General features: G+C 42.1%; 1 protein-coding gene across 7 annotated transcripts in view; it reads right to left on the minus strand.

Moving 5' to 3' along the window:
- Window positions 1–9,749, minus strand: part of EXOC6 (exocyst complex component 6) — a 216,707-nt gene extending 206,958 nt beyond the window's left edge. For 2 of the 7 annotated variants that reach the window (XR_004258977.1, XM_032245518.1), the window contains exons 1-2: window positions 9,500–9,746; window positions 6,189–6,300 (exon numbers count right to left, since the gene is read on the minus strand). Coding sequence is in view for 6 of the 7 variants with exons in the window: in XM_032245518.1 (XP_032101409.1) it covers window positions 6,189–6,300; window positions 9,500–9,536 (149 nt within the window). In the remaining variant the exon portion in view is untranslated. Of the gene's footprint in view, window positions 1–6,188; window positions 6,301–9,006; window positions 9,068–9,168; window positions 9,256–9,499 lie in introns of all 7 variants that reach the window. The other 5 variants (XM_032245521.1, XM_032245522.1, XM_032245517.1 and 2 more) reach the window with 5 other exon arrangements.
- Window positions 9,750–11,905: the final 2,156 nt, after the last annotated feature.

The raw sequence follows: 11,905 nt of genomic DNA on the forward strand, positions 1-11,905 counted from the left end.
CAGGAGGCAGAGGCTACAGTGAGTCAAGATTGTGCCACTGTATTCAAGCCTGAGTGACAGAGCCAGATCCCATCTCAAAAAGAAAAAAAGTTCTATACTCTGTAAATACATGCGATTATTATTTGTCAAATAACAAAAGTTTTTAAAATTTGCATAACTCAATATTCCAGACCTGCTCAGAATTTCCAGATGTTACGAGTGATTGTTTACTTCAGGACTCTAAAGTACATATTTATTCATACTGGAGTATCTATCCAAAATGTAAACTACACAATAATAGTCATCACTGATACGTATTACTACTACATGCCAGCCAACTATTATGCTAAGCACCTTGTAGACACTAATCATTTGAGATAGGTTTTATTATAATTCCACTTTGTAGTTTCAGAAACGAAGGCCAAAATCATACAAGTATTAAGTGTCCAGTCCAGATTAAAATCTAGACCTTTGATCTTAATGAATATACTTGATAAAATAAGATTCAGTAGAAACCTTACATTTGTAAAGATATAAATAGCAAGAACATTCTAGAACATCCACAGTTAAATTTAACTAGTTTTGTTTTGTTTTGTTTTTTTAGTATGTCATTCTAAGATTATATAGTATATACAATTTAGGATTTTTTTTTTTTGGGGGGATGGAGTTTCGCTTTTGTTACCCAGGCTGGAGTGCAATGGCGCGATCTTGGCTCACCGCAACCTCCGCCTCCTGGGTTCAGGCAATTCTCCTGCCTCAGCCTCCTGAGTAGCTGGGATTACAGGCACGCACCACCATGCCCAGCTGATTTTTTGTATTTTTAGTAGAGACGGGGTTTCACCGTGTTGACCAGGATGGTCTCGATCTCTTGACCTCGTGATCCACCCGCCTCAGCCTCCCAAAGTGCTGGGATTACAGGCTTGAGCCACCACGCCCAGCCCTAGGATTTTTTTTTTAATGTTTTCTTTCCTTTCCTAAAAGCATGCTATCTTTATTCCTAAAAACACTAAAGTCAAAGAAATATGATTTCCTGTTTGTTCTTAAACTGATAAAACTTCATGGTCAGCTTTTGGAAAAGTGCCTGAGAGAGTCTGTGAATACAAGTGTAAAACAATTATGTTATCATAAAACAATTACAAAAATTTCTTCTGGTGCGTCATCTTGTACAATTCCATTTTCCTCCTATTTTTCCCAGCCTCCGCAGGGCCTTCTTTAGACATCCACCCCCGCTCCCACAGCCCCCCACCTTTCTGCCTCCCACTAACTTTGCAGTACCCCACAATGTATCCAGGATTTTATCATCTCAGGCTCAGCTACAGCAACAAAACATGCTGTGACTTCTGAACCCAAGTTGCTTCAGACGTTGTGACTTCAGGGCCTGTTCTAAGGGGCTAAAAACACACCTGCAGGACCCCAATGGGCATCATGAACCCCAGGCTACATTGAGGTCTGAGTCAGTATCCATGGGAACAGGTCTGATGGGTGACGCCTGACAGTAGGAAGTTCTAGTGTCAATATGGTAAATAAATGTTATGAACACTGCTACTACCCTATCCTAGGACCATAGCTACCATCACTAATTTATCAGGATCATCCTCAGCATGAAGATTCAGGCAACCATTCCCAATGGAACTGATATGCTCCTTGAAACCTATTGACCATCCTGGTGCAAGGAAGTTGGTAACACTGAGTAAAACAGGGACTAATATTATTGTTTCCTTGAACATGGCTCCAGACAGCCATTAAGTCTCTCAGGGACAAGCACGTCCCCTAGCGGAAGGAGCTGGCAAGGAGCCAGGCACATCTACACCAAATGGAGAGGCTAGAGTGAAAATCAGGAAACCTAAACAGAATGAGAACATCCAGTGGAAATTAGCCTATAGTTGCAGCATAATGAAAACAGTCATGCCCAGGGCAAAAGGATTAGGGCAGCAAAACTAATTCCAGATTCTACCTGCTAGTAAGTTTCAGCCTACCAATATTCTGAAAGCTAGGGGATTTTTTTTTTTTTTTTTTTTTTTTTTTTTTTTTTGCAGAGTCTCATTCTGTCGCCCAGGCTGGAGTGCAGGGGTATAATCTCGGCTCACTGCAACCTCCACCTCCTAAGTTCAAGTGATTCTTCTGCTTCAGCCTCCCAAGTAGCTGTGACTACAGACGTGCGCCACTACAACCAGCTAATTTTTGTATTTTTCAGTAGAGATGGGGTTTCACCATGTTGGCCAGGCTGGTCTTCAACTCCTGACCTCAAGTGATCCACTGGCTTCGGCCTCTCAAAGTGCTAGGTTTAAAGGCATGAGCCACCATGCCCAGCCTAGGTAGGGGATTTTGAATGCCCAAAGCTAAAATATGCAGGAACAACACAGGCACTAACAGTAGGCCTGCCTTCACATTTCTTCCTTTTTTCTTAAGTTCATTCGCCATCTGCGTGGCTCACATCAAATTCCACTTTTCCACCCTGGTATTTTCTTCCCCAGTTCAAACTTTATAGTTGTCTGAGATGACTTTAATAGATGTTTCATTGGCAACACAAATAAACCATGGGAAAAGCATAGAGTCTCCACTCTCCCCTGAAACTATCTTTCCTTCAAACTTAATGCTATGGGCCTTAAATACCATTTCACTCATAAAATGGAAACAAATGCAAGACCTCAGAATCATCTGATTCTTGCCCACTGTTTCAAAAAGAAGGCCAAAGGAGCCAACACAAGGGCTCATTGGGAAAGTCAGACAGGAAACGAGCTGGACCATCTGGGAGAAGCTTGCCCTAGGAGTAGCCATGTGTAAAGTCAGGAGGTGGGAAGAATGCAGCCTGATGGGCTGAAAGGCATTATAGGCCATTGACAATGACTCCTGCTCCCCGCAACCCACTCATGATGCCTAAGACAGAGGAGACCCGTTTTCCCAGGTGATGTGTAGGGATGAGTATGCAGGAAGGTTTGCATTGTCTGCAGCAGAAATGCTGTTCGGTCACCCTTAAATTACACCGGTAGAAACCATCTCTTGAGTCCTGAGTCACTGAGCTCTCTGAGCTCACCTTGTTAGAGGAGCAAACTCCACCTGGCCCAGAGATGAACTCTGACCTCAAATAGGCCACCGCAGGTTCCCTACCTGCAAAACAAGGTGGGCAGGGAAAGGAAGCTAATAGAGTTCAGGATTTCACAGCAGAAAATGTTTCCCAAAGCAAAGTCTTTCTCAAGTAGGTAAACTCTTCAATATTTTCTCTACCTCAATTCCCAGGTACGAGCTTTTCCCTGGGAATGTTTCTGTCTTGCGTTTCCAGTGCCGGTATCCTAACCTTTCTCTCACTATTCATTCCAAGGCCTTACGACAGGGCCTTCAGCTACCTCCAGCCAAACTCTTTTTCCACCCTCTCAGCCCATAGAGCTTATGACTTTCCTTTGGTTTTGGTTTTGTTTTGTTTTTGGAGACAGGGTCTCACTCTTGTCACTCAGGCTGGGGTGCAGTGGCATGATCACAGCTTGCTGCAGTCTTGACCTCCTAGGCTCAAGTGAGCCTCCCACTTTGGCCTCCTGAGTTACTAAAACTACAGGCACAAGCCACCAGCTAATTTCAAAAAATGTTTTATAGAGACAGGATCTCACTATGCTTCTTCAGCTGGTCTTCAACTGGCCTCAAGAGATCTCCCACCTTAGCCTCCCGAAGTGCTGGGATTACAGGTGTAAGCCACTGCGTGCAGCCAGAGCTTGGAGTTTTAAAATACTTCCTCCTCCTCCTTTTCACTAAAATGACGACGTTCTTGCTGGACTGCCTCTTCTCGTTTGTATTAGAAAGATAAGTATTTTCTTCACCATTAGCCCATGAGCTCATATGAATTATATTCTTAGGGGCTTTCACAATGGAATATTCACATCTAGATGGGGGGGTATCAGGAGAGGCTTCAAAGAATCCAGGGGATTTATTCTGGCGTGTGTGTGTGTGTGTGTGTTGCATTATAACCATTTCCAGGCTGAAGATTCCTGAGGGCAGGGCCCGTGTCTTACTTATATCTTAGTAGCCTTTATAGTAGTTTCCACAGTGCCTGGCACCAAGCAGCTAGATAAGTAGTGCTAGAAAGAGCATTAGAGATATGCCTTGCAAGATAGGTTGGATTTTAGCAGGCAGAAGAAAGAGCAAATAATAAGAGAAAGGAACCATAAGCTCCAGGAGGCATACTGTCAAATAGAAGAGTCTAGTTTGACTGAATTGAGAGTTCTGTCATTATTTTTCATCCCTCATATTTGGCTACATAAGCTAATGTGTTCCTTAAGCACAGTTACAGTGGAAAATCAGTGACACACATACTTGTGTGTGGAAAGGCATCAAATGCCAATCTAAGAAGTTTTCATCTAATCAACTATTAAAGGAACAGTTTAGAAAATTAGGAAGGCTTTTTGTTGAATACTGTCCCAGATAAAGGCTTGTTAGGGGCTTTGTAATTTCACTCTATCCCCCAAAATAACATCAATGTGTTTTAACAGTGGCCTTTGGCAAGCAGGGTTCTCACTCCTTTTTTATACCCAAACATGAAGCTAGCAATTGGCATTTTAGGCCCAGTGTGTGGTCGTGACAGAATAGCACCTGGGGAACGTATCTATGCAGGCTCTGCTCTTGAGGGTGATGCTGAGAGAGTGTTGTGGCTGCCAGATCTCAATGACATTTTGCTATAGAAAGCCCATGTACAAGACTGCTACCAGGGATATTTGTCCTAAGAAGAGAAGGTAAAAAAGATCCAAGCACCAAGAAAGGAAGTCAAATCCAACACCAGGGCCAGACTAGCCAACAGGATAGTTCTAAGGACAGACAAAGTCTGTAGATGTTGGCCAGGGTTGTGAGACCAGGGGAGAGGTAGAAAGGGTTACAGGTTAAAGGCCAAGGGCTCTGAAGCAGCAATGGCAGCAGAAGCCATGGTAACTAAAACTAAAAGTATGGCCTCCCTTCTCCCTTTCTCATGTTTCCACTTAGACAGCCACCTAGCACCTAGCACTTAACTACCTAGCACCTAGCACTTGACCACCTACCTAGCCATCAGGCAGATGCACAAGTTTTAGACGGCATTGGTACAATACAAAGTATGCTCCATATGGAGAAAATTATTGAGTTTCCCATTGCCACAAAGCTCTGGTTTCTACTACCTACTGAAAATTATCTGCCCTTTTTCACAGACTATTTATGATGCTCAGATAGGATGAAGGTATATGGAATAGTTATAATGAAGTTGTAATTATTTTGCAACTATATCTACATATTGATAATCCAAGAATCAACCAACAAATCTCAATTGTTTACCATGTTCCTAACACTACACAAAGACCTCTGAAGATATTCGAACTATGTTTAATGCAAAATAAGATTTAAATAGCTGGGAGAAATTTATTCAGGTTTAAACTTTAGTTGATTTAGAAGCACTTGGCCCTGGCGCCTTTCTGAGAATGAAGAGGTCACACACAAACATCTTTCCACTTAATCTACAAATATTAGTCAACAAATATTTATTGACTCTCACTATCAAATTCAGTGATTAATATTTTGTTCCCACACTGATAGGTGTCAGAGACAGGCAGACATAGAGAATTAAATTTTAAAAGCTGCCCTTTGAACACAATGACACATAGTTTTTCATTTTAATCCTGTTCTTGAACCGTGTAAATTAATACCCAAATTACCAAAGAAGCTATTTTTAAACCTTATATGTTGATATCCAAGAAGATGTTAAAAAGAACAAATAAATAAATAAACCTTATATGGAAACAAAATAGTACATATCTGAGAGGTCACCATACACTCAAGAAAGCAGCTACAATACAAATAAATGGTCTACATTTTTTCCTATGACTCATATCCACCCAAATGTAAATTGGTTTCATTGATGTGTCTAATTGTTCTGAATGTTTTTCACTAAGTGATATGTTAGAGAAAACAATAGAAACCTCATATAAATTTACTTGGAGGTGGTGTGAGGTCCTTTTTGATCATTTGAAAGTCATAGTTTTTAATCTTATGGTGATGAATTAGGAAACCCACAAAATAAAACGGATTAATTATGTCCTGTAATTTCACTAAGGATAAGAAAACTTTGAGATTAAGTACATACAGAACTGCAACTGTTTTGCAAAACTATTTTTTACTCTCATAAAGAAGTGTAAAAAGCAGGGAAAAGGACTACCTTACCACCACTAAAGAAGACACAATAAAATGCAATGGTGTCCTACCTTAAAGTAGCTTCAATAGGGAGCTCAAAAGACTGAATCTCAGCCAGGACATTCTCATAGGTTTGATCTGTTTCTTCTTCCAACATCGCTCCACAGGCCCCTGATTTTCCAGCTGCAGACATTAGATATTGAGTGAAAAACTGTTATAATTTATAAAAATAAATGTTGTTTTCCTTACGATTATTAGGATTCCCTGCTCGCCCAAAGAAGCTACACAAACAAGCTCACTGTCTGACTTCACGCTATCAAAGTCTTTGCTTCCAAGAATGTTGCACAGCTGTTGCTGTCCTATCTCCACTTATAACATTTTACTTATTATTAACCTTGACACAGTTCGGAAAGTTCCTGCCTATTGCTGGCTATCTTTATTCACTTGTTTCTCAAGGACAATAACTATAGGTAGGAATTAGAGTCATTACACTATACAAATTTATTAAATGCATTTGATTTGAACAGGGCATATATTTTAATATTATTTATACTAAATACATAACCGAAGCTACATTCTTAGTTATTACTGCAACTAAGCCGTTTCCCACAAACCCAAGGTGGTAATTTGCCCAGGAAAAATGAAATGTGCTATGGGACGTGATTTTGAGGTCATGAGGCTGATTCCTTGGTGCCCTATCTATCTCCTTTGCTTCTTTACTCTGCTGAGTCAATTTCCTCCATTATAGATAGAGCCATTAGTTCTTTTATCTCTTGTTCAAATACAAATGCTTCTGGAGGCATTTAGATCTTAATCCTTTTCAGTTCCTTATGCCTCATTGTGAATGAGTTTGCCAGATCCTTTCTGCAGAACAGATTTTGATGGAGAGGAAGAAAGAGAATGAAAATGTCAGGGTTTTAAGAAGGCTAGCTGCCACTGACAGGAAGAAAGAGTGCATGAACTAGAGGCCCAAAATAGCAAAGGAAAATGTGGCCTACAACTAGCCCCAAGTATGCCTAAAGAACTAAAGGGCACGTATTTCTCATTTCCACTTGCACTCAAACTGAATTTCTTCAATTCAGTTTAACCTCATGCTTTCTTGCTTAATACAAGAGTCAATATTTAAAGGCATGGGTAGTGACCTTCTTCCATATAAAGCTTATTTTTGTTTTTTTGTTTTTATCAGATTTTTTAAAAGCTCTGACAAAAATTAAAGTTTTTTCTCTTAAAAATATAGTATTCAAAGTGTGCGGTAACTACAATCTATGGCATTTGTCATAGATTGCATCAGTGTGTCACCCCTGCCTGCATCCATACCCTTGTCAGTACCTCACTGTGGACACAGTATTTGTCCCTCTCCCATGACTTTGGGCTCAGCCATGTGACTTCTGCTGGCCAGTGATACATAGGCTAAAATAACAGCGTGTGAGTTCTGAGCCTAGGCTTTCTAAGGGCTCTAAGGCATGCTTCTGTTTGTCCTTTTCCACCTCTGCCATCACTTAAGAAAAACATTCCCTGAGAGCTACATGAAATAGAGTCATCCCTACTGGTCCACAAACCTTCAGAGGAAAGCATATATTTTCATCTAGCTGCAGCAGCCTGAAACAGATCTGCCCATCCAAACCCATGCGAGATCAGCCAAGCCCCAACTCAACCACAGACACAAGAGCAATACTAAATGATTGTTTTCAGCCACAGACTGATGGGTTATATAGCAATGGTAAACCAATGCAGCATTCTTCACTTCAACCCCACCAATAGCCCCCAACTTGCCTCAGCCCTAGTTTTGCTCCATGGCAGGATGGAACAAATGCACCATGAATATGCCTCACGCCATTTCCCAATAAGGTAAGTAAGTCCTTTGAGACTTGACAAAAAATAATAATTTTCAATCTGTGTTAAAGTTCTTGGCTGGGCACGGCAGCTGACACCCGTAATCCCAGCACTTTGGGAAGCCAAGGCGGGTGGATCACTTGAGGCCAGGACTTCGAGACCAGCCTAACATGGCGAAACCCCATCTTTACTAAAAATGCAAAAATTAGCCTCATTGCCTGTAGTCCCAGCTACTTGGAAGGCTGAGGCACAAGAATCACTTGAGTCTGGGAGGTAGAGGTTACAGTGAGCCAAGATCACACCACTGCACCCAGCCAAGGAGACAGTGTAAAACTTTGTCTCGAAAAAAAGAAAAAACATTCTTTATGTGCAACGTTTTAAATTTATGCCAAATTATAAGACTATGTGCATGCAGAATGTCTGTCTGATTCATATTTGCATTGTATTCCCTTATAAGGTGTATACTTAAGAGTATTCACCTTATAGGCTGGGTGTGGTGGCTCACACCTGTAATCCCAGCAGTTTGGGAGGCCAAGGGGGGTGGATCACCTGAGATCAGGAGTTTGAGATCAGCCTAGCCAACATGATGAAACCCCGTTTCTACTAAAAATACAAAAATTAGCCAGGCATGGTGGCACATGCCTGTAATCCCAGCTACTCAGAAGCTGAGGCAGGAGAATCACTTGAACCCAGGAGGCAGAGGTTGCAGTGAGCCAAGATGCTGAGATTGCGTCATTGCACTCCAGCCAGGGCAACAAGAGCAAAACTTCATCTCAAAAAAAAAAAAAAAAAAAAAATTAGCTGCGCATGGTGGAGCATGCCTGTAATCCCAGCTACTCAGGAGTCTGAGGCAGAAGAATTGCCTGAACCCAGGAGGCGGAGGTTGCGGTGAGCCAAGACAGCGCCATTGCACTCCAGCCTGGGTAACAAGAGCAAAAACTCTGTCTCAAAAAAAAAAAAAAAAATAGATTATACACCTGTATACAGTTATAGTAGATACTCAAGAAAATGCTTATCCAATGAATGAATGATAGTGAAAGCAACAAGCTGAATTACCTCTTGGTAATTATGCAAATTATGCAAAAATCTGACAGTTCCAGATTGTATTTGTCAGAACCTGAAAACACATAAATACATGATGAGAAATCACTCTTAAGAGAGCCATCAGCATCACTATATTACGTTGAAGAGAAAAAATTCATAAGTAATACCACATACCCATGAACAAATACATCTGTGATGACTGATCCAGTTCTAAACATCACACGGCTCTAAAAATTCATTCTTCTCTCCACACAGCACAATCTGAAAAATTTCAAACTTATGGAATTACAAGAAGAATATAATGTGAAGAAAAATATACCCTTCCTCCGATTCACCAATTGTTAATATTTTGCCACATTTGCTCTCTCTCTTTATTCAAGGGGATTTTAGAATGTAGGCATATGCTCTTACTATTGGAGAGAGAATGTGTTAATTTAAATAGAATATAGTATAGAGTAACGCTCTAAAGTAGTTTAATTAACAAACCATGGTAGATTTGACTTACCGTCACTGCATGACCCCGTGCCTCCTACACAGCACATTTATCCTCTTCCGGTACAGCCAGCTCAGCCTGGAGATTCCAGGTCTTCTCTCCTCATGGCCCAGTTGCCTCCCTCTGCTCCTCAGCTCTCCCCAACTTCCCTGTACTCCCACCCCACTCTCTTCTGCTCCTCCCAGTCCTGCTAATGCAGTTTCTCTGTGCCTCTTACTTTCTTCTACACCGTATAAGGCACAAGCAACAACTTCCTGTTTCCACTGGCTAAACCTGCATCTTCCTTTTATTCAAAACTTTCCTTGAGTGCCATTTCCTGCCGGAAGTTCGCACAGATGAAATGAACAGGAGAGGCTCTCCTCCCAAAAGTAACAGAGAAAACAACTTCCCCCATCTCATAGTGCTAAAAACAAATTCATCAAATGAGAAAAAGAAAAGGAGGAAGTGGAAAGTTTTTAAACAGCCATATTCCAAGATGCCCATAAAAAAGAATGGCATATGTGACTGGAAAGTTCCCAGTCTCTGGACCCTTAACCTCTCCTCTCCCAGTTGCAGCTCAAACTCTTTGACTACTTCCTAAGATTAAGTCTGACCACTGACAAGCGAAGTTTAAGTGACCCTAAGCTAATGGTTCTCACCTGGGTGGTCTTGTGGGTCTCCAGCTCCAGGGAAATGTCTGGAGACATATTTAATTGTCACCATGGGAGGTGGGTGCTACTGACATCTAGTGAGAATGGGCCAGGGATGCTGCTAAACAACCTGCAATGCACAACAGAAACCCCCACCTTACCCCCAACACACACACACACAGACAGACAGACAGACACACACACACACACACACACACAAACACACACGAATTATCCAGCCTGAAATGCCAGTAGTGCCCAGGCCGAGAAATCCTGCCCTAAGCTGATCTTTGAGACACACCATCAGGCCATGTGTGGAGTTGATATAGTCCTATTCCTTGGGGCCCTTTTCTGGGCCTTTTTCTTTTTTCTCTATAACTAAGTCTCTATCTTATTAGTCTTCTAGGAACCCCTGCCCTTCTAGAACTGGAAACCAACCTTTCTTCTAAGTGAGTTTATTCTTCAAATGAAACGACATCAGTCGTTCACCTTCCTCCCTCCATCACCAAGGCTAGACTCCCGGTCTCCTTGGTCTGTACTGGAACCACCAGTGGGAAGCACTGTGTTTGTTAAGGAAAGGGGTCCCAAGAGACGATTCTTGGATCTCGCACAAGAAAGAATTTGAGGTGAATCCGTAAAGTGAAAGAAAGTTTATGGCCGGGCGCGGTGGCTCAAGCCTGTAATCCCAGCACTTTGGGAGGCCAAGACGGGTGGATCACCTGAGGTCAGGAGTTCGAGACCAGCCTGGCCCACATGGTGAAACGCTATCTCTACTAAAAATACAAAAAATTAGTCGGGTGTGGTGACGGGCACCTGTAATCCCAGCTACTCAGGAGGCTGAGGCAGGAGAATAGCTTGAACCCAGGAAGCGGAGGTTACAGTGAGCTGTGATGGTGCCATTGCACTCCAGCCTGGGGAACAAGAGCAAAACTCCATCTCAAAAAAAAGAAAAGAAAGGAATAAAGAATAGGCAGAGCAGTGGCATGGGTGCTCAGCTGCTTAAACTTATTGTTACTTCTTGATTATATGCTAAACAAGGGGTGGATTATCATGAGTTTTCTGGGAAAGGGGTGGGCAATTCCCAGAACTTAGGCTTCCTCCCTTTTTTAGCCCACATAGGGTAACTTCCTGACATTGCCATGGCATTTGTAAATTGTCATGGCGCTGGTGGGAGTGTCTCTTAGCATGCTAATGCATTATAATGAGCAGTGAGGATGACCAGAAGTCACTCTCATCGCCATCCTGGTTTTGGTGGGATTTGGCTGGCTTCTTTACCATAGTCTGTTTTATCAGCAAGGTCTTTGTGACCTGTATCTTGTGCCAACTTCCTCTCTCATTCTATGACTTAGAATGCTTAACCTCCTGGGAATGCAGCCCAGTAGGTAGGTCTCAGCCTCATTTTACTCAGTCGCTATTCAAGATGGAGTCACTCTGGTTCAAATGCTTCTGACATGTTCATATGTTTCATTGGCACAGACGCCCCCTCTACAATTCGCAGTCTCAAGAAAACATATCTGGGGAACTGGGGACAAGCAGGGGTGCCCCAGAAGGTGGTGAAGTGGCATTATTGTCTGAGTAAATACCCAAAGTTCGTTGCTTCATAGCAAGGAAATCAAGGACACGGACACATGTGGAGTGAAGTTAAGAGTGGAGGTTTACTAGGCAAAAGAAAGAGAAAGGAGAACTGCTCCCTCTCCTGCAAGAGAAAGAGGGGCATCTAAATGGGCCTTCTAGCTTGCAAGGAGTGCACTGGATTTTATAGACAGGCTTGAGGAGGCAGTGTCTGATT

The sequence above is a fragment of the Sapajus apella genome, unplaced genomic scaffold, assembly GCF_009761245.1.
Source record: "Sapajus apella isolate SASKATOON/1434 unplaced genomic scaffold, GSC_monkey_1.0 scaffold58, whole genome shotgun sequence".
Taxonomy (NCBI): domain Eukaryota; kingdom Metazoa; phylum Chordata; class Mammalia; order Primates; family Cebidae; genus Sapajus; species Sapajus apella.